At 34.6% G+C, this 26,965-nt stretch overlaps 1 protein-coding gene across 5 annotated transcripts in view; it reads left to right on the top strand.

Annotated features, from left to right (window-relative positions):
- The window catches only part of LOC138703217 (POU domain protein 2-like), a 2,136,291-nt gene that overhangs the window by 1,885,449 nt on the left and 223,877 nt on the right, over positions 1–26,965 (top strand). For all 5 annotated transcript variants that reach the window (XM_069830922.1, XM_069830923.1, XM_069830920.1 and 2 more), the window contains one exon: positions 23,853–23,954. In XM_069830922.1, the coding sequence (XP_069687023.1) occupies positions 23,853–23,954 (102 nt within the window). The remainder of the gene's footprint in view (positions 1–23,852; positions 23,955–26,965) is intronic.

The raw sequence follows: 26,965 nt of genomic DNA, 5'->3' as shown, positions 1-26,965 counted from the left end.
TGTTAGTGTGACAATAATAAACATTGGTAAGAAATAGTTATAATAATAATAATAATAATAATAATAATAATAATAATAATAATAGTAATAATAATAATATTATAATAGTAATGAGATAATTTAGATATTTATCTGTGATATATATATATATATATATATATATATATATATATATATATATATACCCATTAAACATTGAGAAACCTGAAACAGCTATTATTGTTAACAAGAATTGTTAGAAAAATATTTCGTTAGCCTATTCTTAAATTGGTTTGATGTCTGACAGTCACAGGATGTGAAATATATGCACAAAGTCTAGGCAGAGATCAATTTTTCACTAGGACCATCTGTTAGCCGGAAATATCGAAGTTTAGATGCAGCGGAAGGAAAGTTTGCAAATTGCGAGCGACTGGACTTAGGCTGTTGTTGAGCGGACCCCTCCGCGCGCCGCCGCGGTGCGTCTGAGTGCAGAAGACTGGCCGTCAAAGTAAATGCCATTCAGCGTTTCATTGAATAAGAAAAGACAAAATCAGAACCCATCACTCTACCCCCACCCTTCCAGTCTGCCGCAATTTACTTACCGGGTAGAATTGAATTGTGGATAGGAAAAAAAAAGAAGAGGACTAGAGAAGAAGAGGAAGGACATCTTCAAAAGGACCTCTCTCTTTTTATTCCTGTGTTCTCTCATCCTTTTTAACTTCCCCGTCTTCTTCCTCTTTTCACTATCTTGTCCATATGCAGTGGGCAGTCGACCCTTCAGGCGGTCTCTTCCAGTATAATCGAACACTCTTTGCACTCTAGCCTATTCAAAGTGGACCGGGGAAATCTAGTGACCACTTCCCGCTATCTCGTTCTCTCATCTTTCTTTGTGGTCCTGCGTCTCTCGCTTTCTGTAGATTGCAAAACCTTTCCTACAATATTGGAAAATGCACCGACAATTTTTGAGGGGAAATGAGGGACATTTCTACAGCAGACCGTGCAGAGCAGTGCTTGATTTAGACGAGAATTCGCGAAGGGAGGGACTCCCATATTACCTTATTGTTAAGCCCCACAAATAAGTCTCCCTCATCCTTGATGTCGCCAAATATCATCATGATCATCATCGACGTCGTCTACTTCCATGGATTAGGTTAATGAACCTGCTTCGATTTCAACACATTTCGTTTCTAGTTACTATCTTTCTCTTGAGTTATATTACAGAATTTGTTTTGGATATATTCATTCGTTTATATTATATGCCGGATCTTTCATTTGTTTTAATTTCGATTTATATTGCATTGGAAATATATCGAAATCCAGCGTGAGTTGTTCGTTTTGTAATTCTCTCTTAAGAAAATAACACTCTTAACTGCTAACCCAAATATAATTTATGTTTGGTAATTAATTTATGGCTGTATTCGTATCTCGATCCTAACAAGTGTACGTCTGAAGACAGATTTCGTTTAGTACAGCGTTATTCAAAATGTACATGGGTAAGCAGCAGCTCGCTTAGCGGTAATTGAGCGCGTCAGCTTTCGAAAACAAAATCTCACGATTCAGACATTATACATATACAGGGCTTTCATTTCAAAACCTTCCATTCTAAATAACTAATTATTTAAATTGAATTCAATTTAAACAAAAAGCACGTAAATTTAGATATTGAGGGGGGAAGTCTGAAACCAGGCTTAATTGCATTTTAGATTTCACCCCCACCCCCACTTTGAAATTTAAAATTGCACCCCTATATTTTTATACTTAAATATGAAAGATCATTCAATTGTTAATATACCTCATTCATTTATTTTCGCATCTTTTGTTTTCTATCGTCGCCTGACAACCTGAATTGTTATTGTTGATTAGAGCTGAAGAGAATAAAGCTACGAAAACTTATTGAGCATTTCTTGTAATAGCTGTGTTTGTGTAATAAATAATTTTAAAATGGTGTATACCCTTCAAGAGACGACATAAATCATCCTTATTGATTAAATTTATGAAATTACAATAAGCTGTTTTTTCATCCTACAGTCAATTGATAATAAGAAACATACAGGTTGCCAGACGATGATAGAAAACAAAAGATGCGAAAACAAATGAATGAGGTGTCTAAACAATTGAATCCTCTTTCATATTTAAGTATAAAAATATAGGGGTGTCATTTGAAATTTCAAAATGGGGGTGACTGGGGGTGGAAGGTGAAATCTAAAATTCAATTAAGCCTGATTTCAGACTTTCCCCTCAATATCTAAATTGACGTGTTTTTTTTTTTGTTTAAATTGAATTCAATTTAAATAATTAGTTATTTAGACTGGGAAGTTTTGAAATGAAAGCCCTGTATAGACATGTAGATGTAATTTATTGACTGGCCTTATAACAAGGTTGAACTGTCGACTGCTGGACACACGACACTTTTTGTACGATTTCTTCGCAAACACATTACATACAAGAAGATTCACTATTCTAATGTGTATTTCATTGCCACGAACTGAACTGAATGGAAATCAGCTGTATAGTAATGTTCTAACCTAGACGTTCCATCAGTCTGTGTTATCTGTGCATATTACGCAAAACAATATCTTCCCGCGCTCGATTGAGGGGAAATGTAGGTATACACTATTTCCTCGGTAGTCGCCTTACATCTATAACAGTACAGGCCGACTGCATTTACACCTGAGTGATACCTGTTTCCAGTCGAACACACTGTACCTCTGTTTTATTTTTGTCCAAATTTTCGAACATTTTGAGCTGTTAACTGTACGACTTAAGTAGGTCTATAGGCTATTTCTTGTAGCTGATATACAATATACCACTTCAAAATATTTGTTTCGATATTTTATCTCTGTATTCCTCGATTTTATCTCATAAAGCTCAGATGATCAAGTGACGTCTTACCTATAGGCTCCATAGTCTACCTCTTTACACCACTTTCATCACGAATCTGAAAAATCGCAACTCCTCTGCTTGAATTCTGCTTTAATATTCCTTATTAATTCTCTGCTACAGTTCAACGGTAGCGTTTTTAGATAATATTTAGCGTACATGGGTTCGATTCCGGACAGACATGTAGAAATCTATTTTGTTTACCAAAAGCTTAGAATATACGAGAGAAAGATTTTTGAAGCAATAATAGACACTCTAATACAAGAGTGGACGATATTAAGAAATTATTAATTTTTTCAGTTATATAAAAAATATAAAAAACCATACATTGTAGCAAAAAGTCTCTAATGAATTGGATACGTCATTAGAGCAACAGAAGAAAGGAAAATTAGACAATGGTTTGAAGAATCAAGGGTGAAAAGACAGTTAGGATGTCCTCAGATGAGATTTCAATTTAAGTGGGAAAAAGTAATTATATTTAAATAATTATTGTAAATTTATTTGTATTGTTGGAGTCAGTTGGCGTCATTTTATACATTAGCAGAGAACCTACAGTATATGGTTTATAAAGTATATCAACAATGGAAACTGGGAGTGTTTCTCCTTTGGATTTGACTGTGTCGTCTTAAACGGTATCTTACTTAATGTAATCGTATACTTATTTCTGTATGTCTGATGTTAGCTGAAAATAGTCCAAAGGGAGGACGGTAGGGGCCAAAGAGTTCATTTGAAGGAAGGTAATGTTATATCTTTCCCTTCCATACATAATGCAAAGTTTTGGGTATAGGTATGTTGTGGATGACTTGACTGTCTTTAGCATGCCAAGAAAACGTTGTCACTTGCGTCATTGTGTCGCACAAATGTCATCTGCAACAGGATGATATATGATGCTCGGACAGAGGCGGAATCATATTGTATAACGTTGACATCACATGAATTACCCACATCTCAGGATTTAGGTACAATCAACGAATTTAATTGGTGTAAAACACTGTTATTTTAATTCCCACTGTGAATCTGTATTAAGATATGGCTATATAAAGCATGAAGTTTTATAACCATTAGATCAGAACATCATAAACCTAATCAGTGTATGTTTAGAAAACTTCTTTCCATACTTATTTTTCTCATCATCTTCTTCAGGAATTAGGCTTCACTCATTCCACTGCCCCTGGAGAGAACTGCCTGATAGTAATATTTCTGTCTGTTGCCTTTTTAAGGCTGGGTCTTTACGGAAGAATAAAATGTCCGACACTAGATCTCAGACATCTAGTTTCCGTGTTAAGACGGCCAGTAGAGTTACACAGCGACACTGCTCTACTGGTCGTCTTAACACCGAAACTAGGTGTCTGAAATCTAGTGTAGGATATTCCCATTGTGAATCTGTATTAAGATATGGATACATTAAGTATGAAGTTTTATAATCAATAGATCAATAAACCTAATCAGTGTATGTCTAGAAAACTTCTTTCCATACTGTACTTATTTTTCTCATCACCTTCTTGAGGAATTAGGCTTCACTCATTCCACTGCCCCTGCAGAGAACTGCCTGATAGTAATACTTGTTGCCCTTTTAAAGCTGGGTCTTTACGGGAAAATAAAATGTCCGACACTAGATCTCTAAACATATAGGGTGCTATTCATAGACATTTCGCAGCACGCGCTACGAGCGTACTAAGCTAGCCCCGGCTATCCACTGGTTACTTGTACAGAATTCAAATCATATCCTATCGCTAACACTGGTTTATGAATACGAAAAACGCTGATCATCCACCGGAAACCCGCCCTAAAAATGTCTATGAATACGGCCCTTAGTTTCCGTGTTAAGACGGCCAGTAGAGCTATACAGCGACACTGCTCTGCTGGTCGTCTTAACACGGAAACTAGTATCTGAGATCTAGTGTCGGATATTTTATTCTCCCGTTAAGACCCAGCCTTATAGTGGGACCAAGCTTTCAACTGTATCGACAAAATACTGAACTAGATATCTTAACGTCATTCTCGACAATCGCAGAATATATTTGCCATCATATCTACCAACCTACGAGAGATGAAATGCGGGAGATGGGAAGTCAGTATAGATATACATTTTTAAATAATAATAATAATAATAATAATAGTAATAATAATAATAATAATAATAATAAAACGTATTTAAAAATAGGCTTAAGGACTTTACTAATAGACGGTAATTATACACAGTATGTAAAGGATGTAAATGATATTTTGTTATTGAAATGTTGTATCAGTGAAGAATTATGTTGTGTCAGTGAAGTGTGTTGTGTCAGTGAAACATGTTCCTGTCAGGGAAGCTTTATAGTTTATAGTGGCAGTGCAAAATATTTGAACAGTGAAATGTTCTTGAAGTGTTAGTGAAATCAGAATAGAATCAGTGAAATTTGTCGTAGTTCCAGTGCAGTGAGTGAGTTGACAGCGAAATGAGTGTAATGTGGAAAGGTACTTGTGCAGATATGAACATATCATACTCGTGGGTTTTAGTTCGAATTTAGATTTAAGATATAAATTAGATTTATTTTAAATGTTATTTTAAGTGATCGTGCTTCATTTAATTTAGGATATTCCCTATTATTATTATTATTATTATTATTATTATTATTATTATTATTATTATACATTATTGTTAGTATTAATTATTTGTATTAATTCATGGTATTATTATTAACTGTATTTTTAATTAATAAGTTTATTATTGTCATTATTGAGTGTAATTAGTTACCCCTGCCACCGGGTATATACCCATTGCAGTGGGAATACATACATACATACATACATACATACATACATACATACATACATACATACATAATAGGACGAAAACACAATATTAAACACGAAAACTGTGAGATCATTTCTAAATCCCAGAGATTATCATATCAATGTGGGAGAATGGAAGTCGTGAACTATATAATTGCGAGTGACTCGCCATCATGCATAGAAGTTGTAGGTCTGCAATTTAACCCACAAACTGATGATAAAAAATCCTACAGCAGCGATCTGCTTCCGATATGTCTCGTTACTTGGCCGCTTAGTACTCTATATTGGGTCTGTAGTTAGTTCTCTCCTAATATCTTCACTTTTATCAACTCTGGCAATAAACTTGGCGGACTTACGTCATAGACACAAGTACTTACGTTGTTGTCTCTTAATCTTTGTGCTTTGCAGAGTCTTATACCACTCACTTCATATTGAGCTCTTAGGCACCGTTATGATAATCTGAATGTCATCCATGTCTTGTGAATAATATATTCCTCTTAATTAATTCCTTAAGGATGGAAACAGGAAAATGTCACAGAAACCGTAGTCCGGTGTGTAGGCTAAACAGTGTGTTCAGGCAGGGACTGCAATTTCTTTCTTGGATGATGCATCAGGCAGTCGTTGGTTGACCTCTTTTGGACTCTTCTGGTTTCAACGATGTTTGAGATTTTAGAAGTGCTAAGAATTACTCGCAGTTCGAACCCGGACTGTGACACATTCATTCTACTTTCCTCCTCTCTTCCCTTCGATCTTTTTGGATCTGATCAGTAGATTCGTCAAGCGCTGGGGTCTGAGAGAAGGGCTGCATGAAAGTCCCCTCCCCACAAATGGGGTGCGCGCATGGATCTGGCGAGATATGTGCTTGACCTGCGGGTCACAAGGATCCGTCGCGTGCTGGGCGGGTGCGGGAAATGAGAACTACTACTGAATGGCATCCAATACGACGATCCAACAACCCTTCACTTCTTTCTCACTGACTTCAAAATCAGATATGGAATACATTATTAAATCTTTTTTCCACAATGGTGGATATTCGACTTTTGAGTCATTCAACCTAGTGTCCTCCTCTAGGAAGAACACGCCGTACTTGCAGAGCGTTACCCTTTGCTGCATCATGAAAAGTGTTCAACTGCGCACCAGCGTAATGATTATGATTAATGGAGCGATGGTACAATGTCGGTAGTGGAAACAGAAGTACCTCGCGAACAACCTCTTTATCCATCACGTATTCTACATGGGTCCACCGAGATTCGAACCCGTGTTACAAGCATGAAACGCCAACGGCCTAGCTGTTTGTTTAATGGTGCTCCTTGAATTAAATTTTTTTGTGACTAGAAATAATAATTTATCAAAATAGATTTCTATGCAATGTGTCTCTAAGATAGCCTATCATATATTATATTATGTAGGCCTACTCGATATTAAAATTTTTATTATAAATCTCTTTTATTGCTTTAGAATCTCACACAAAACATAGCCTAGTAGTTAGAGACCAGATTTTTATGTAATAAAAGTTAATATTTCAATTGGTTATAGTTCTAAAAAGAGTCCTGCGTTTGGTTGCCTAAAACCTCCAAGCAACAGTGTAGGTATATATAGAGTATAGCTTGACGGCATTCAACACTACTTAGATCAGATCTTCTGTTCAGTGAACATACGAAAACAAAACAAAGCTAGGCTGTTGGAAATAAGTGCTCCAATGGAAGAATTTGGTAGTGAGAACGTCATTAGGAAAGAAGAAAATGTATTTTGTTAGAAAGAAGGAAACATTTTTCACTTGAAACACTTAAAATGTTTACAGTCACTGATTGTAACGTGTAGAGACTCGTAAAGCACACACCCATAATTTGTTTTATTATACGTTTATGCTGACATATTTTTTTTATTTGTTAATTTCAAACTCCAATACTTTTGTAAAAATCCAGAGTAGATAAATTTTGGGCGCCTGGTAGCCATGGCGATTAAAACTGTTATGTAGCGCCAGAATTGTTAATTGAGTTCAAACTTTTTAGGCTTCGATTTCTAAGCGGTTATAGGAAGAAATTCGTATGTGCTTTTTAAATTAGCTAATATCTTTGCATTTGTTGCACATCTCAGTATATTGTTCTACATAGGCCTAGTTTCAAAGTGTCTCTAAAAGCGTGTGTTTGCATTGAATAGATATTTAATATTGTTTAACATATATTATTATTTGAATAAATGTGTCTTTATCTTAGCTCAAATGGTTTTCTCATTGAATGTGTGGACAAAATGTGGTGGCTCCTGAAAGTGAGAGGCTGCCTGCTGAAATGTGTTTTAGTTTTGTCTATCATGAGTAAAAAAGTTATCTCTTAATGAATATAAACTACTTTAAAATAAATACTTAATTATTATTGTTGTTAAATCCAAGCGGTATTTTGTACATGAGTACAATAATTCCTTTTGTTCCTAACTTCTACACACAGATACACTAATAAACAGAGCTAGTATGATCGATGTATATCTAACTTGTATTTAAAGTAACCAAATGCAGGATTCTAGTAAAACCCCTTCTCTGTTATAAATAGTGCCTATGAGTTTGAAAGTATTAACTAATTGTAATAATGGATACGAAGCTTTTGTTATCGATGTTCACTGTAATTGGCTATAGCTTCCGTGATTTAGAATTGTGAGTGGTTTTAGTCGGTGGTTCTCACTTTTCAAACGCAAGTTCAAATGAGCTGCCTCGGTCGTTAATTAAATTTATGAAGCGCGCTTCACTAGATATATTTTCCAATTCTTGTTAGATTTCAGAGTGTTGTGAACAAGGCCTCAAACAGGTTCCAACTTGTATTATATTCACTCAGGTATACTAGATTTTATTCTTAGCTTCTAGCGCATAAAAAACCCGGTTTCTAGTTATATCAAATAAAATAAGAAATCTGCACATTCCTACTATATTTTTATTTATTTATCTATTTATATATTTTATTTATTTACTTATTTATTTATTTATTTACCTATTTATTTATTTATTACATCATTCTGTATTCATGTCATGGCGGATTAGATGTACATCCCTACTATATAAATACCCCCCCCCAAAAAAAAAACTACATTCTTAATTTTAAATAAAAAATGAACTTACTTCAATTTAGTATTTAAACCAACTTGTCATGTGAGAATAGTTATAAGATCTCTCATGATCACATTTTTCAAAATCTTTAGGAGGATAAAAATAGGTATTGTCTACAGTTGTTGCTTGCCTATAAAAGGAAGGAGAGAGTACGGTTTTTTTTTTAGGAAAAGGAAATCCCCGACAACTCTCTAGCACCTGCTTCAAATTCTGTGCTCTCTCGCTGCACTATGCTTCAAGGTCAACAGCAACATTTGGACAATCTAACAGCTTATTCTAGAACCAATATATGCACTGCAATCTGTTAGGTTGTCATGAACACAGACGTAGTTGTCTGCTCGTTTATAAGTATCACATGGACATACCTTTCTGCGTGAGGGTGTTTTAGACGGAGTGGCAACGTTGTTCCAAGATCACGTGTCAAACATTCAGCACTTTCTCTCACCGTGCGGACTATAGTAACGTCTTAGGAGGAATGATGGAAAAAATAATAATTAATCTCTTAAAAAAAGACGTAGTCTATCTACTGATTTATGAAAATGTTAACCTTTTATGTGCAAATACAAATTTCACAGTCGAAGATGTTTAAAATCCAGTACATGTTGGGATGAAGGCCACTTTTGAAAGTTCACTGTTTAATTTATTATATGTATCCATCATCTAGCTGGACATGCAGCCATAAGAGTAAACTTCACGTTTCTTCCATTATTGCTCTGAAAAGTGTTTACGAAATCCAGATGCGCGTAGTAATTGTTTAGTGAAAACAGAATGGGGTTTTAGTTAATAAATCTTTGGCCATCACACAAGTTATTTAGCACAGTTTCAAAATGTACAGTATCTCGAGAGAAAGTCACTTGCGTGTTGCTTAGCGACTACTGTGAAAGAATGGGACTGTGATATGAAATTAAATAATTTGCAATAAATTATTACGAGAGAGCAAAATACGAGTAGTTAACATTACGGGAGCCATAAAGAGATGTAACTTTAATATACAACAAACTGCATCTGGGATATATAGTCAATAGGTTCAAACTCTCTATAAACCATAAGAAATGCAATGTAAATTTATATTAATTACACTGAACAACAAATTTTTACTTTTTATTTTTCTCCGAAATAAAAATAGGCAAATACTACTAATATGTGTACCCTAAATCTGAATTTAAAATCCAAATTGCCCCATCACGTACTATTTTCCGGGGAAAGGGAATTAAATTTCTTTTATGAAAAAATTTCTTTGTTTTTATTTTTCACTGCTACTGATAAAATTACAACAGATTAGTGATTCAAAATGCCTCGTAATATTTGAAAAATGTGTACTAGATACAAAAATGATGTTACATAGTATAAAACACAAAAAAAATATAATAACAATAAAAATATTTCATGTGTATAATGAAAAAAACTCGGCATTTAACGTACCATTTAAAAAGAATTTCTGGATGATTTCCGTTTATAACTAGACCCAGGACTGTCTTTTTTTTACAAGGAACCAACTATAGTCTGGCAAGCATGCTGTATGATGATCTTCCTTTATATTGCCTTTTCATTTCAAATATTTTTTTATGAAATCTTTCCCCATGCTCGTCGCTTACAGCTCCAAGGTTAGAAGAAACGAAATTCAAATGAGAATGTAAAAGGAGGACATTTCTTGATTTTTTTAATCCGCCCTGTTCCCGGACAATGGCCTAAAAAGAGAGGACATGTCCGGACAAAAGAGGACGTCTGATTACCCTATCTTTAGTAAAATGATAGATGAAATTAATATGTATTGTATGTCCCTAGGGTAGAGATTAGAACACATAATTTCTGCAATGAGAATGCTGTAACTCCAAAAAGACAGGATCTGGAAAAAGGTGATAGTGGATAATTGGACAACTTTACTTGTGATAATTATCCTTAATTCTGTTTAAAATGTGGAATGAGAAAGTATGTCTTAATTATTTGCAAGAAGAATTTTTACTGATGCAGAAAACATATTTCCGGGCCATTTTCATACTCTTACGACCGACACTACTTCATTCCCCATCCGCGACCCAGTGCTTAATGTCATAATTATTTACACAAAACACCCACTTCTCGCGTGGTGTTTAAAGTTCTAGCCAAGCGGGTTAAATGACAGGCCATCGAAAAAATTCATGGGTAGAAGAAGACCGTCGTTTGTGTTGAATTTACATATTTGGATAATCACGCAAGATCTCAATTACAAGATAAAGCGGCTCCAAATGTTCTAAATTGACGCCGGACTTCATCCGCGTTACGTGATTATAATATCGCATGCTCAGTCTGATTTAAAATGTACGAGCACTCATTAGAATTAATGAAACCGTTTTCTACAGCCTACATGCTTCGAATTTTTTGGACATAACAAATTATCATTTTAAACATGATAATATGAATATATTACATTATAACCTTGGGTGGCATAGACTACAGGAGTTAATTCTTGTGTTACGAGAAGCAGACCTATCGCTGTATTTACATATTTAATTATTTTTATACTGATGTAATTGTGCATACTGTGCGGCAAAGGGACAAGCCGAATAGAAAAAAAATATCGCTGGTTTGGTTTTCTTTTCTGTCTTCAGGTTGTGGTTAAATTATAGACCTTCCAACTTTCATTGCATAAGCTAATACGGGAGTCTTCCGCATTAGCTAACGACGACTTCAGCATCACGTATCAAATGTATGGGCATTAAATTAAATACATTATTATTACTGGTATTGTTGTTATTATTATTATTATTATTATTATTATTATTATTATTATTATTTTACTACACCTATGTATATTAAATCAAGATCAACCCACTAAACCATATTTAATAATCTAACTTCTCCTAATAAATTTAATGAATATGGTACAGGTACAGGACTATTACAGGTTTGCGGGCCTTTCGTCCAGTACCTTTTGTCCACACTTTGTTTCGTCCATTACCTTTCGTCCACGTTATCTTGTCCACAACCGATTGGTCCGTACGATTTACGTCCATCCATACATTTTGTCCAAACCTTTTATGTCCATAGGCTAACCTTTCGTCTATTTTAGAATACATATTTCTGTTTCCCATCTACAATAAGAAGGTATTGTCATCATTGTCGTCTGTTTCTTAGATACGTTTCATTTTTCTTTGGATATTAAAAAGTATGAATATACTGTAGCCCTATAACTTTTCAAGTTTGGATATTAAAAATTATGGCAAAGGTTGTATATACACGTCGGAGGCAACCACTGTTACATTATAATGGGTACTCAATTGTTGGGAGGACACACTATGAAGTCTACAAGAACGACGGCCGGCTGGAAACATATCTGAGAGGAATTTCGTATAGATTAAACATTAAAAATTAATTAACCCTGATGAAGTTCTTCAGGGAAGATATAAGAAAGGAATTAGATGTATATAATCTGAACGATAAAACTAAAGAGTATAAAACTAAGTGGATAAGCCATGTACAAAGAATGAACACAGAGAGACTACCATTTAATTTTAACAATTATAAACCGGTAGGGAAAAGAAATATAGGAAGACCCAAAAATACGATGTCATGAACAAGATATGTAGATTGCTATAGAAAATAATGTCTAACGCGTAAAGGAAGAAGAAGAAGAAGAAGGAGAAGAAGAAGTTCTTCGGGAAGAAGAAAATGATGACTAACATGTTTATAATATAAACACTATGTACATGAACAACACACCTAAATTTAAATAAATTACATTTTTACCAAATGAAATGTTTCATGTCATCTATTTTTTTTGCCATAGTGGACGAAATAGTCAGTGGACGAAAACATAATGAACGAAGCATAAAAATGGACTAAATGATCAGTGGACAAAATTTAATGGACGAATCATGAAATGGACAAATGTATCGGAGAACGAAACATAGTGGACCAAAGACTCTATAACGATATTACAAGATCTCAATAAATCATATACAGTTCATACATTTTATCTATCCACGCTCGCATGCTTGCAACTGCGCTATGCACTGCCGCTTTCTCTCTACGCTGATTGACCTCTGCAAACAAAAGCATCGTCTACCTAGTGCACTATTACTATGAAACGTGCCGTTCGTACCGTTCGTGATGTAGTTGAAATCGAAGAAATATGCACTTAAATATGTTACTAAAGAAAAATATATATATTTAATATGCTACTAAAGAAAAATATGAACTTGAATATGCTATAAAGAGAAATATGCACTTAAATATGACACTAAAGAAAAATATATAGGGTAAAGATTGGTAATATTGTGATACGAGTAATATTGTGATACTGTAGTTCTCTTTTGAGAATGTATTACAATTTTACTAAGCGAGAAAAGGACCGGTTTTGTGCATAAACTTGTCCATAAACGTTCCCTTTTAATACGTTGACGCAAAAAACCGATCTTCCTCTCGTTCAGTAAAATTGTAATAAATTCTCAAAACGAATTATCACAATATTACTTATATCACAATATTACCAACTTTTACCCAGCTTAAATTTGTGACAAAAGAGAAATATGCACTTAAATATTCCATTAGAACTAATGAAAAATGTTGCTCATTTAATTTAAATTAAATTTAATACAGGAAATATTTCCGAGCTGACACTTCGCAACTGGAATTAGTGGTCTCCATCACGCTTACACCCACGCTGTTAGCTCGCTTCTACGCCGATCCAGACATTACATGCCAGAGTGGTGACGCAATATCCATCCTATGCTTTTTTTTAATGATCTTTCAAACTGGATGTTATCGAAAGACAATGTGTTAAAATGTGTATGATATGTTCACATTTATCTGAAAACTATGCATATTTAAGTCCGTGTTCCTGTAATATGCCACAACAGGCACTTCTTTCTATCCCTCAACACAGAACGTCTTTATACTCATCCTCCTACACTGTAGAAATACCTCGCCTCTGGAATTCGTCACCTAATGACGTCAGGGACTGCCGGACTTTATCACAATTCAAAATTAAATTGAAAAATTTTATCTTATTTAATGCTTTTAGGTATTGCTAGAAGTGTTGATTTGTGTTTTTTTTTACTCTAGATTAAAATTGCAAGCTTCTTGTTTATTTAGGTAATTAGTTAGAATACAATTAATTACAATACTTAATCACTCATCTACAGTTTGTGTGACTGCAACCTGTGTATATTTTTGTGTGGTTTTACTTTGTTTCTAGTGTGACCTTTTATTTTTATTTCCTTATTGTATTTGTATTTCTGATGGTGTGGAAGAGAAGGCCTGATGGCCTCAACTACACCAGAAATAAATAAATAAATAAATAAATAAATAAATAAATATGCAGATATACTCATATACGCCATAAAACTTCACACATCGATTTAGAATAACGTGAAGCATACTTCGATCTCACTTTACGAATCATGTTTGAGAGCAAACAAAACTTGCATTTGCATATGAAACCGACGTATAATCATTAACTTATTATGAAAGTGAAGAACGAAGAATCAGGAAGAGGCGGGATAAACAATTAGATTATTGACCATAGCTCGTGAAGAAAAAGAAGAAAAAACGATGATGATGATGATTATTATTATGATGATGATGATGATGATGATGATGACGAGTCATTGAATTCGTTTAGTATAGAAAAACCAAGTACCAGCAGTAGCAGCAACAACAAATTGTAGGCCACTATAAAACAATAAGGAAGAACTAAAACTGGGATATCGCTCTCCCAGCTCGGTGATGATATCAGATCTGCAGCGACCCACATATTGCCAGCTGCACTTGGTAATTTAAAATTATCAAAATCGAGGCATTATCTCTATATATTCTTGAATATCTTCATCAGAGAGGTCCTCGGTACTAATAATCTCGAGCAATCCAAGAGAAACAGTATACGATACTGTCCGTCTGCCTCCCTCATTCCACCCCACCCCTACCCTTGAACTAGGGGCTGCGGCACTAATCAATACGCCGAGCACCCCCTAACTGATGCCACCCCCTCATTCCCTGCTGGCGCTGAAGAGAGGCGGGCGACCATTACGGATAGACACTCGCAGATGAGTTTCTACGTCTGTCTTTGTGCCCAGAGCTGCGGTGAGTGGCGAGGGCTCCTCAACCCGCCAGTCCACATCACATCATTACTTTACATATGCACCATATTCATAAGACTCGGCAGTTGATGTTTCTCTATAAATTATACGTACACCTGCTTGTCAGTAAGAAGTAATTAGGTTTTCTGTACGTGAATTAAATATATACAAGGTACTTAAGAGTTAAGCATGGATTAGCGAACCTGGATTCGTGCCTTGAAGCTCTGTCTGGTCGTGGTTCGAATCCCACTCTGAGTTTTTCCTGTGTTTTGTTCAACTGCAGCAACATAAATGTCAGGTAATCCCATGGGAAATCAACAGACTCACCTCGCCAATTACTATGTCGCTATCATGAATTCGACAGACGTGCAAACGGCGCAATTGATAACGTCAACACTAAATAACCTATTACTAATGATTGGGAAAATTAAGTGCTTAATATTACAAATAAAAATCGATAGCAATAGAAATATAAGCCTACAGACGTGGACAAATTATTAGAGTAAAGTAATTATATGTGCAACAAAGTTGTATTTATCGGTGGAAATAATGAACAAAAATGTATTTTGCACAGAAATAATGAACAGAAAATTGAGTCTGGAGGTTACTAATATTTTGTGAACATTCCCTTATTCTTTATTAACACGTTGATTTTGTCAGGGATGCAGGAAACTAAAGTTTGACACTTTCCTTGAATATCAGCATCATTTAGCCAGATATCAGACAGTGCTTAAATGAGTCCATGTTTTGTTGTAAACCTCTGTTTGTTTCTTCTACAGTATAGATCACAGATTTTCAATTTTGTTCATATCCGGTCTTCTTGCAGGCCATGGGAGAACTGACTGTTCTGCAGTATATAATTAAAACACCAGTAGTACCAATACAGCCAGACAAAATATACTTAACCATTGGAAAAATATACTAGAAGATATAAACAATCGTATTTGCAACAATAGAGACTCTGTGAATTATATTGATAGTTGATATAACGAATTATATTATGTTTCAAGAAAAACGTTTTATTCTAATAATTTGTCCACGTCTTTAGAACTGAAATAGATTTAGCAGAAATGAAAGTATAGATAAGCTTATGGAGAAAATTAATTTAAGAATTTCAGTGACATCTGTATTCACCAGAAACAACTTAAATGATTAGACTTTTTTAAATAATGTCCAAAGGGATAGCAGCAAGGAGAGGACGTTACCCAGAAGAATGAAGAGCGAAAGCCTATTCACTACTCTGATACAAAAATATAAAATTCAGCGAGTAATACGTAATAGAAAACGGGCAATGCGGTGGTAGGAAAAACTGACAAGCAAACATTCTCATGGAACAGACAAAAGAGTTAATTTTTTTCTTCCTTCATCTTAATAATAATGTCAAAACAAGTGCTTACACAAATTTTGGTCACTTCAGCGCAATTACGAGGGCCGCCAAGAAAGTGATTTTCCGTGGGACCGTTTACAGAAAGAAAACACAATTTTACGGAAAGATGTATTGGAACAGATACAGCAATTGTTGAGCTATTTTTCAACATGTTCCCCACCGGAAATGAGACATTTGCCATACCGTGGAATCAACAGAGAGACGCAGACGACTGTCACACACTGGTTCCCATCTCAGGCGGCACAAGGATACAAAAATTTACTCCATGGTATGATAAAATGTCTCAGTTCCGGTGGGGAATATGTTGATAAATACAGTAGCTCAACAATTGCTGTATCTGTTCCAATACATCTTTCCGTTAAATTGAATTTTCTTTCTGTAAACGACCCCAGGGAAACTTACTTTCGTGACCGCTCTCGTAATTGTGTTTGAGTGGCCAAAACTTGTATAAGCACTTGTTTTGGCATCATTAGCATGGTGAAAGAAAAAAATAACTTTTTGTCTGCCCCATGAGAATGGTTGTTTATGAGAAATAAAATGTGTTCTTTACTTCAATAGGGGGCAGGTTATACATTGCCCATCTGTGATGTATTGATTCGGATAGGTCTACATTATTTTGACTTCTATAGAGGTGTATTGGAACTGCCAAAGTGAAGTTTTTTTTTTTTTTTTTTTTTTTTTTCCACTTGTTAAACTTCAAAATTTGATTTAATATTACTCACATTTGTTGAAATTTTAACATCTCGGTCTGGATAACTGGAATCCTAGATAATCTGGACAGGTTTCCAAAGATCCATATTTTCCTGCCATAGATTACAGTTGGAAATGTCAAAGTTTTTCACTTCTTTGAACTTTATTTCACTTCAAAATTTGATTAATTATTCGTCATATTTGTTGAGATTTAATTTTCCCTATAATAAATGATATGCAAGATATCTGAACATATTTATTTGTTAAATTCTTATACTTTCGTCTACTAAATTTTGCTTTTTACGGGATGTCACAAGATACCAACATTTTAGATTTCGTGAAAGGAATCTCCAAATTAAAAATATTGCTCTGTATAAATATTTGTGCTTATAACTAGACCTACACACTTGAATTTAATCAATATCATCATCATCATCATCATCATCATCATCATTAACTTCAAGATGTAAACTATCGGGTTTGTTCAGCGTTATAGATTTTGGTCTTTCCAACTTTCTTTTTAGTTGTCCCACGTTTCTTCTTGTACTAAGTTTGTAGTTGTAGATTCTGATGCATATATTTAGCATTTCTATTAAGTGTTGTCTACATCTTTATCTCTATATATATATTATTGTTTTTTTATTTCTTCGTATAAATTTAAACTGTTAAATTTTCCTTGAATTTCGTCATACTCTTATGAGTCTTTAAATTACGACCTGAAAATGATCTAAAAAACTGATCTCTGTGCACTCAACTGTTTCTCTCCATCTGGTTACAAATAGCGTCTAATTTTTCACTGTTATATAAAAGTACACGGACTGCCATTGCATTATATACTTGAATTTCGGCTCTATTATTCTTTCCATGCTTATATGTAAGTTATTTCATTAACCGATGACTTCTGCCCAACAAAAATCGAATTGATCCCCTGGAATTTCTGTGAGATGTACAGCAGAGAGAATTGTGGGAGAGGCTTTCTTAGAGCACTCCTATTTTCCGGGAATTATCATTTCAACATTACTGCCGTGTTGACAGTTATAGGCTATCTTCGTCTCTGAACAGCCCTTATAGTTTGAAAGTACTGCTTATAATGTAACAGTTATTTGTTAGCATTTTACTTGATGTCGTGGACGTTTGGTTGAATTTGGGTGAAAATGTGCGTGCTGTCCTCTCTCATCCCGCATCCTGTGCAGCAACCCCTCAGGAGCCAATAAGATGCAACCTTTAGGTCGTCCACCCTCGCGTGTATGTATAGGGGCATTCAATTACAGAGCTGCTTCGCATCCGACCCATGCTGAAGCCGCATCCCCTCCACTGCCTTCATTGTTCCATTATATTCCTGTTTCCTTCAGATATTGATTCAGAAAACTGCATCTCCAAACTTCCAAAAACTACTTCTGTAAATGCATGCTTTAATTAACTTTGCAATTAATTTCTGCTATGACATCTGCTGTAAGTCTTCTGTGAAAAACATAATAATAATACTTTTCTTAACTCCGTTTGATTTTCTTCTGCTCTTATTCCTCAACATAAACCAATAACGTTATTTCATATTGTTACGCTTCAAACTTAAATTTAATAATTATTAACATAAAAAATAAACCAATAGTCTCTTCTAAACGTTCAGGGCCATCTATAAAATTAAGATATTTACTTTTTGAAAATATTTCAAAATAATTTTTCCGCAAAATTTACTTAAAGTTAAATGTTTTCAAGGACGCTCATGTAAATATCGTATTTATCCTTTTTTCAGCTCTTATGAAATGCCTCACATTTACAATCTTCTTTATGAAGCAACTTTTGTACTATTAGACTATTCTATATAACAAAAATACTAATTAATATAGAAATAATAAATTAATTGTCGTTTTAAAAGGCTTGTCACCCTTTCAGATAATATCTTTATCAGAATAACTACAGTAGCTTCATTATTGTTTGTAGTCTACCTCCTTCAATGACTGTAATAAATGAGTGAGTGTTAAAATGAAGATCCTAAGTACCTAGGGCATACTCTGAAAAAGGAAAGAAGCTGAGTTAAAATCTGAATTTTTAAAAATGTTTCTTGTTGTTCTCACAATTTTGTAAAAGTGGAGCTATCTCGTTTTTGCAGAAAGCTCTTCAATTGTTCTTCTTTTCTATCATCAAATCATCATGGTTTTGTGATCACTTTCGTTTTCAATATATTGAAACTGAACTGATCAACTTCGTTTTGATGGTCCATTACTTCTTTGATAGACTTAAAATGAGGAATTTCTCACCAAATTTGGGATTCCATATAGCCCCGGTATCCAGCAATGTTTTGTTCTCTTGTGCCAGTTAATCCTCCACAAGCTGACCTGAAATGCACACGCTGTAAGGTAAGTGGGTATGGGGTACAAAATGGACTCCGCCCAGCTTGCTGAGGGTTAACTTCGTTTCATAATACTGGGTGAACAGTGTAGAGCAGAACAGGTTTCACGGCTCGAGCGACCTTGAGCCCCCACTTCCGCGCGCACAGCCGACCGGCCGTTAAATCTGTTCTGCTCTATACTGTTCACTCAGTATATCTGCTCATTTAAACCCGCTAATAGTTACACAATTTCATTCACTAGTACTCCAGTTTTTTTATCTCTCTTTTGTGCAACTCTTTTTTCAGAAATTAGAATATTGGTTTTAGCGTAATTCTGTACAGTCTCGGTAATAACTCCACCAAAAAATATTTTCAGAATGACTTCATTACATTAAGTTATTAATTTTGCCTATTTTGTTATCCTATTCCGTGTTTTAGTTCTTGAAATTGTGAGGCCGAGGTGTGTCAGTATAAAAACCTATTCTGCTATCTGCACATTGATCATTATTTTGGAATTGTCCACATTAGGCCTATATAAATAGCCATAGGCGGAGAGAGAACCTTTTCTTTTTTTGGTGGGTCAAAGCAAAACTATAGAATACCCATATAACGGGGTTATGGGGGACATCATTTACCTCCTCCCCCGTTATAGCTTGACCGTGGTATAGTACAGTATATCGAAACATAATCATTTAATAAAGGTATTTTCGGGGGGGGGGCCTTGTTTCTTAAAGTGTCACATCTATATCCGCGATGTTTCGGACCGAAATGTACAGGGCTTGAACTGTAGCTCTACTACAAATTGTAATGGGTCATAATTTAAAACAATCCCTCTCTTTTTTTCTCTCGTACAGAAACACATGCATACATCAATAAAACTACTTAACAGTGCTAACAGAAACTTTTTTATATTAAGCTTTTCTGAAGTCATCATATGAAATGTAAACTCTAATTATTTTATTTAATCTTGTCTTTAAGTTTACACATTATACCGGAATCACTTTTTTTTTTTTCTGCAGTGTTGTGCAGTATGTTATTCATATTTCTCCAACTGGCGGCCTGAACACCTGCAGACTTTTAACACACGAGTACAGGCTGTTACAAAAGAAACACTACAGTGCTTCCATTCCTCAAATGAAGTATAGAAATTCTTATACATTCAAAAATTTAAAATAAATATTATATAGTCCAGACACATAATTTGAAGACATTAATTTGTCAATTTAAGCACAGAAACTTGATCATAAAAGCAAAAAAAAATATCTTTTGAATTCCATATTTTCCAACGTTAATAAAAATAGAGTTCAAACAAATTTGGGGTGTATTGCCCCTATGCCCCCCCCCATAACTCCGCCTATTAAATAGCACTAAGAAACAGAATTGATATCACATGTGGACCGTATGACAACAGATTAAAATAATTCTTGAAATTTTATAAATCGTCATTCCTGTTTATAACGACATGCCTCAACGGGGAACAAGCGACAATCACTTTATAAAACTCGAACAGTGCATCATTTGGTCCTCTGCCTTTAAGTATTACATAATGAGTTATGGTACTTATACTGATACCACATGTAATACAGCATTAGATCTTATGGCTATGAATCTAGTGGGTTTGAACTCGATTACAAGTGTTACAATCTACCTTCAATTTGTGTTGTTAGCAATAGCGATCTTGCGCGATACAATGTCTAAAGCCTTGGTTTCTCTGAACCGACGCATGCGACGTGCATAGAAGCCACTCACTATATCTTGCATGGTCCGGATTTGTACGAGGCCCTCGCACCTCGCTAGTCTCATACGTCGGTTCAGAAAAACCAAGGCTTCAGGAATTTCACTAACGGTTCGGCGTTGTAACAGTCCGAAATGTTAAAATTTATCACCTAAGATGACGTTCAGACAAATGTTGATAGCTGATGAAATTCCGATTTTAGGAGGTTATATTTCACACACTGGAGCAAAGTCAACAATAAAATTGTATTCGTACACTTCCTACTTTAATTGCGATTCCACACTGCACACGAATGCAATAAAGTCTTCTTTCCTTTAATGAGGAAAACCGTTCTATTTAATGAACAAACAGGAAGAGGAATATAGTTCTCTCAAAAGGATGTTATTGTATCTCTTTTGAACTTACGTATTTCCAGGATGAAACATGTTTCGTCAGTTAGAGGTTAATAACATTGTCATTGCTCACATGTCTGAGCAATTACAAATTTATGTTCTGTCTGTGTAGAGTATGTTACTTATCCTGCAATTAATTCGTTTCACTATTTATATTGCTATCCAAGTAATCTAAGAGAACTCATCCTTATGGACACAAACTTGAAAAAAAAAATCTACAGATTTTTAGAGTTATCGTACAGTAATGAAACTATTTCCGGTAAGGAAATAAAACTCAAAGTTTCATTTAGTAACCCTATAGCCTATATCTAAAAATGTGAAAATAATTACACTTATGTCATTAATATAATATAGCCTATCGGTGTTAGTAATAAACCGTGTATAGTTTTATACGACACTTATGCAGAGTTGGGACAGACAACGTTACTAATAAACCATGAATAAGCGATGGATGGATAGACAGCCTGTAACTATACAATGGGAATTGAGTTTCAGGAGTTATATACACGAAACCCTTTGTTTAAGCGTTGTATATAGAGAAAAAATGGCGTCGTTCGTATCGACTGTCATTTTATGATAATGGCTGCCTTGTAACCACAGAAGAACAAACCAAAGAGCATAGAATAATTAGAATAATATTGCTGTAGCTTGTACTCTTTGACCAAAATGTAGTGTGGTAATCGATCAGAGCCAGTTGTACTATCGATACGTAACACGGCACACTAGAGCACTCTACCGGAAGCAATAGAGAACCTCAGATATTCTATTACCTTCCGTAATGAAGTAATGACGAAACTATGGCGTAGCTGTGTAACAGTTATACCGTTATACACGACGTATATAGTGATTATTAGAAAGGAATTTACACACGACATATGAACGAGCTACTCATTTTATAAGTAGGGGAGAGTCGAGTAGTATCGGACATCGGGTAATATCGGACTGTGCGTTTCTTTCATCTACCACCATAATGGTAGTTCCTGAATAACATGGTTACGTTTCTCTATGCGACATCACAGAAACGTAGCCATGTCAATCAGATACTATCATCATGTGGTAGATGAAAGAAACTCACTGTCCGATGTTACCCGATGTCCGATACTACCCGACTCTCCCCTATAAGACAACTAACTTCTGTATATAGAGTTTTTATTAGTAAGACCGTACATAAACAGCATTTGTACAAAAATTTTAGTGTAGCTGAGGACCACGTCTCATAGATTTACGTTACATAAAAATAATGTTTTCCGTTCTTTAGCGGGGACCCAAATTCTTCGAAAGCTTGTAGGAGTGCAGTGTTGTCTAAAACTGTAATCAACCAAATAGAATAAAATTCAAATCATAGCATTGTTGCCTAGGTTCTAAAGGATTTGTGGAAATTAATTTTGAATAGAAGGAAAGTTAGTGTTAGTTGGGATGCCGGAGGGAAAAATATCTTTGGGGAGGCCGAGACGTAGATGGGAAGATAATATAAAAATGGATTTAAGGGAGGTGGGATATGATTGTGGAGACGACTGGATTGATCTTGCTCAGGATAGGGACCGATGGCGGGTTTATGTGAGGGCGGCAATGAACCTCCGGGTTGTTTAAAAGCCAAAATAATAATAATAATAATAATAATAATAATAGTTAATAATAATAATTTCTTTTAGGGCGGTCTTGATAATACCCATACACGTTTAATTCGAATAAAATAATCGCCCTCGAAGATAAGGACTGGTTCACAATAAACCAGGAACGGAAACGACAACGAGAACGAGAACGAAAATAATGCTAAAATAAGTGTTTTTGAATGTGAGCATTCACGATCGTTAACTGTGAATGCTCCCATTTAAATACATTTATTTTAACATTATTTCAGTTTTCGTTCTCGTTGTCGTTTCCGTTCCAGGTTTATTGTGAACCAGCCTTTACTCTTATCTCGAAGAAATTCCATAAAAATAGTAGATCCTTCAATAATCCAAGTCTCATCTCTTCAGTAGCACCTTGACTAATTTACGAAATTTGGGTCTGCTTGTTTTTTATGATGGAAAACCAAATGAAAGTCGGTATTTTTCGAACATATTGTAATTTATAGAAGCAGTTGATCTCGGAGGACATAGGAATAATATTGTCCATTCACAATGTAGTCCTTAGTTGCATGGTGACTTCATTTCACTCCTGACTCACGATCTGAAATAAAATTATAACGGGAATAGATCTTTCATACACGTGTGCTTCTCCTTAAATATGGCAGCTGATATGTGCTGTGGAATATCTGAAGTGAAATATTACACACATTAGTAATGTTCAAGATACAGTCTGTTTAGCTTTCCTTTCGCATCACAACCATCTTAGATTGTAATTATTTATTGCCCGCTGGAAACTGCACACGGAGAAATGTTCCTTTAAATCATAGCTCTGAGTAGAACCTACAGACATACCGAAACGAATGCTCTAATAATCACCGCAATAAACTCGTAAGTTTTTTAACATCTCCTCTTGCACTACTAAGTAAAGGCGTTAATTGAAGTTTTTCTTTTTTCCTTATTGTAGGGAAACTATGGATCAGCGACACAGATATGTCATGGCGACCGGAAGTGCAAAAAGATGAAGATCGCACCGCAACACTTCACGCTAGACTCGGCATCGGAACAGGTAAGAGAATGTATGAGAGTAAACAAACAAATCCTTGAGGATAATTTTCCGGTATCGTGATCGAAATATTAAAATAGAGGCATTTAAAACATATTTCAACTTCAATTTTACTATGAACTATTTACAGAGCAGGGTTAGACAGAATTAAACACTTTTTTTGTTTACGATGGAGTTAAAATTTGCCATCTTCAACAACGGTTTATTATTATTATTATTATTATTATTATTATTATTATTATTATTATTTATATCATAATGGCTGAGTGTTAGTGCGCTAGTATTGTAAGGCAGGAAGAGCCGGTTCAAATTACGATCGATTTATTCTCAATTTAAAAATAAATTGTGTTGGGAAGGCCCGTGGTCCAGACAACATAGGGGTTTTCTCCTGGTATTCCGGTTTCCCTGCGACATCCCAACAATTCTCCATCATCGTCATCATCATAATTATCTTCATTCATTAAGAGTGCAATATAGCGGTGGGACTGTGGTGCACTCTGGATAATCTCTAGCGAATTAAGTACGTAGTCTACACTTCTCGACACTAGCGACATCTATAAGCCAAGCTAGTAGAGTCGTGGAGAATAATAACAAATTAAGTCCCCTGTCATTGCACAAAGAGGAATATTTACGTAAACCACTACTTCCACTGTAAAAATCACAATATTTCATTTTAGAAATATTAAACTGTTCTAAATACAGGATTATAATAATAATAATAATAATAATAATAATAATAATAATAATAATAATAATAATAATGATTTATTTTAGCTGGCAGAGTTAAGGCCGTAAGGCCTTCTCTTCCACTCAACCAGCAAAAAGTGTATATACATATGCATGAACTTACAAAGAATCCAACAATTTGATTGAGATGAGAGTTACATGTATACAAAAGTTATTTACAAATTAAACAACAAAATACTATGAACTATTAATTAAACACTGAAATAAACTGTGTAGCAGAATTAAACTAAAATACATAGAATGTTAATATATTTCAAATAATATTAGATAATAGAAAGAGATTATTACGAGACAATTAAAATACAGCACAATCAGGATGATGTCTAAAGAAAAAAGTAACAATGTAGTCAGTGATAGTTTAAATCAGTATGATTGGAGTGAAATGCTAATAAGGTTATCTTTTAAGCTGTTCTTAAAGGTGTTTATTGTCTTGCAGCCCCTAATACTTTGTGACAAGGAATTCCATTGACGCGAGGTGGATATTGTAAAAGATGATGAATAACAAGATGTTCTATGAAGAGGTATACTTAGCGTGCCACAGATAAGTGATCTGGTATTTACGTCGTGGTTAGAGTATAGATAAGAGAAACGAGACGAAAGGTAATTTGGTGTTGAAGTGTGCAGAATTCGAAAGAGTAAAGACAAAGAGTGTAAAGTTCTACGTTCTTTAAGTCGGAGCCACGAGAGACTTGCGAAGGACGGTGATATGTGATCATACCGTCGGATGTTGCACACGTATCTGACGCACATATTCTGAGCTCGCTGTAACTTGACTGACAATTCAGAACTTAGGTCACTTAACAAAACGTCGCAATAATCGAAGTGCGGCGTTACTAGGGTTTGCACTAGGGTAAGTTTTAGTTGCTGGGGCAAGAAGTTTCTCAAGCGACTCAAACAGTGAATGGATTAGTAATCTAGAAAGTTATTATTCGAATCCCATTAAATTACAGTTGAAGTTTTCACACTCAGTAACTGAAATAAGAGATTTTACGTGAATTATGCAGAAATAATATGAGTAAAAATTAAAATGTTATTTAAACCAAAATAAGTAATAACTTTTGTAATAATATAGACAACTCGTGCGAAATAACCTCTAAAACGTTTGAAAAACAAGAGTATAGGGACATGCTAAAAAAAAGTATAATAGCAAGTTTTGTAGCATGTTTAGGGTTGCTATAAAATAAAATGAGAAGTGAAGGCCGCCACACACACACACACATGTTTCACAGAATATGAAAAGATAAATTTTGTTTAACTCCACTCAGTAATGAATTACAGATCCTGTGTGTTCAATGGAATTTTATGCACATGCGACTTCATTGTTTTACAACTTGGATTATTTTAAGGCTAATACGCAACGGTTAAAATAATAATGTTACATATAAAAGTAGTACACATTTTTATTAATGTTTGTTCATTTTCTTCTTCACGATTCAGTTTTCTGATTTATCGTTCAAATTTTGTTATTACATAGATCTGAACAGAAATCAACATAAGTAAAATCCATTGCCCTTTACGGGAACCCCATTCGCGATGAACATGGTGAAACTTCCCCTAATGAAAATCCCTCAACAACGGACACCTCTTATTATAGGACACGTTTACAGATGCTTTAATAGAAAAGTTAACTCTAAATACAGAACACTATCAGGAACAGATTAAATAATACCTAAATATGTGGACAAGGAGCTCGATACATTGTCGATAATAATGGATGCAAATACATAATCCTCCTTATACCGCTTTTGCTCATATTACTGTATATACCCACTAACTGCTACATGTGCAACCACGTTGCAGAATTATCTGATTTTTTCAAATGTGTAACAGCATTCGTGTGTGTGTTTGTCTTATTGTTCATATTTATAACTATCTGTAATTTCGTTTTCTAAACTTAATTTAAAATGAGTATTAATATTTAAAATCTATATAATTTATTCCTGACTTTGAAATACATTTCAGAGATGGGAAAAATTTAGCAATAAAGCAAAGTGCTTAAAATATTGTAAAAAAAAAGAAACATGAAAGGTATTTCCGTAAACTCATGTAACTCAAATCGCATATACAGGTTGAACCGTAAGTAATGCCATTAATTTCAGGGGGTTATTCTTTGAGATATTTTAAACAAAAAAGTTTGAATAGAATTTTTTCGTTTTTGTTTTCATTTCGAGATAAAAATTGTTTTAAATGAAACAATTTATAGCGTGTTTTGGGGAAGCCATTGATTCAATTCCCAATATGCTCAATCAAATTTAAGAGAGGAGTAT

The sequence above is a fragment of the Periplaneta americana genome, chromosome 7 (genome assembly GCF_040183065.1).
Source record: "Periplaneta americana isolate PAMFEO1 chromosome 7, P.americana_PAMFEO1_priV1, whole genome shotgun sequence".
In the NCBI taxonomy this organism is placed as follows: Eukaryota; Metazoa; Arthropoda; class Insecta; order Blattodea; family Blattidae; genus Periplaneta; species Periplaneta americana.
This window is presented reverse-complemented; position numbering and strand designations above follow the sequence as displayed.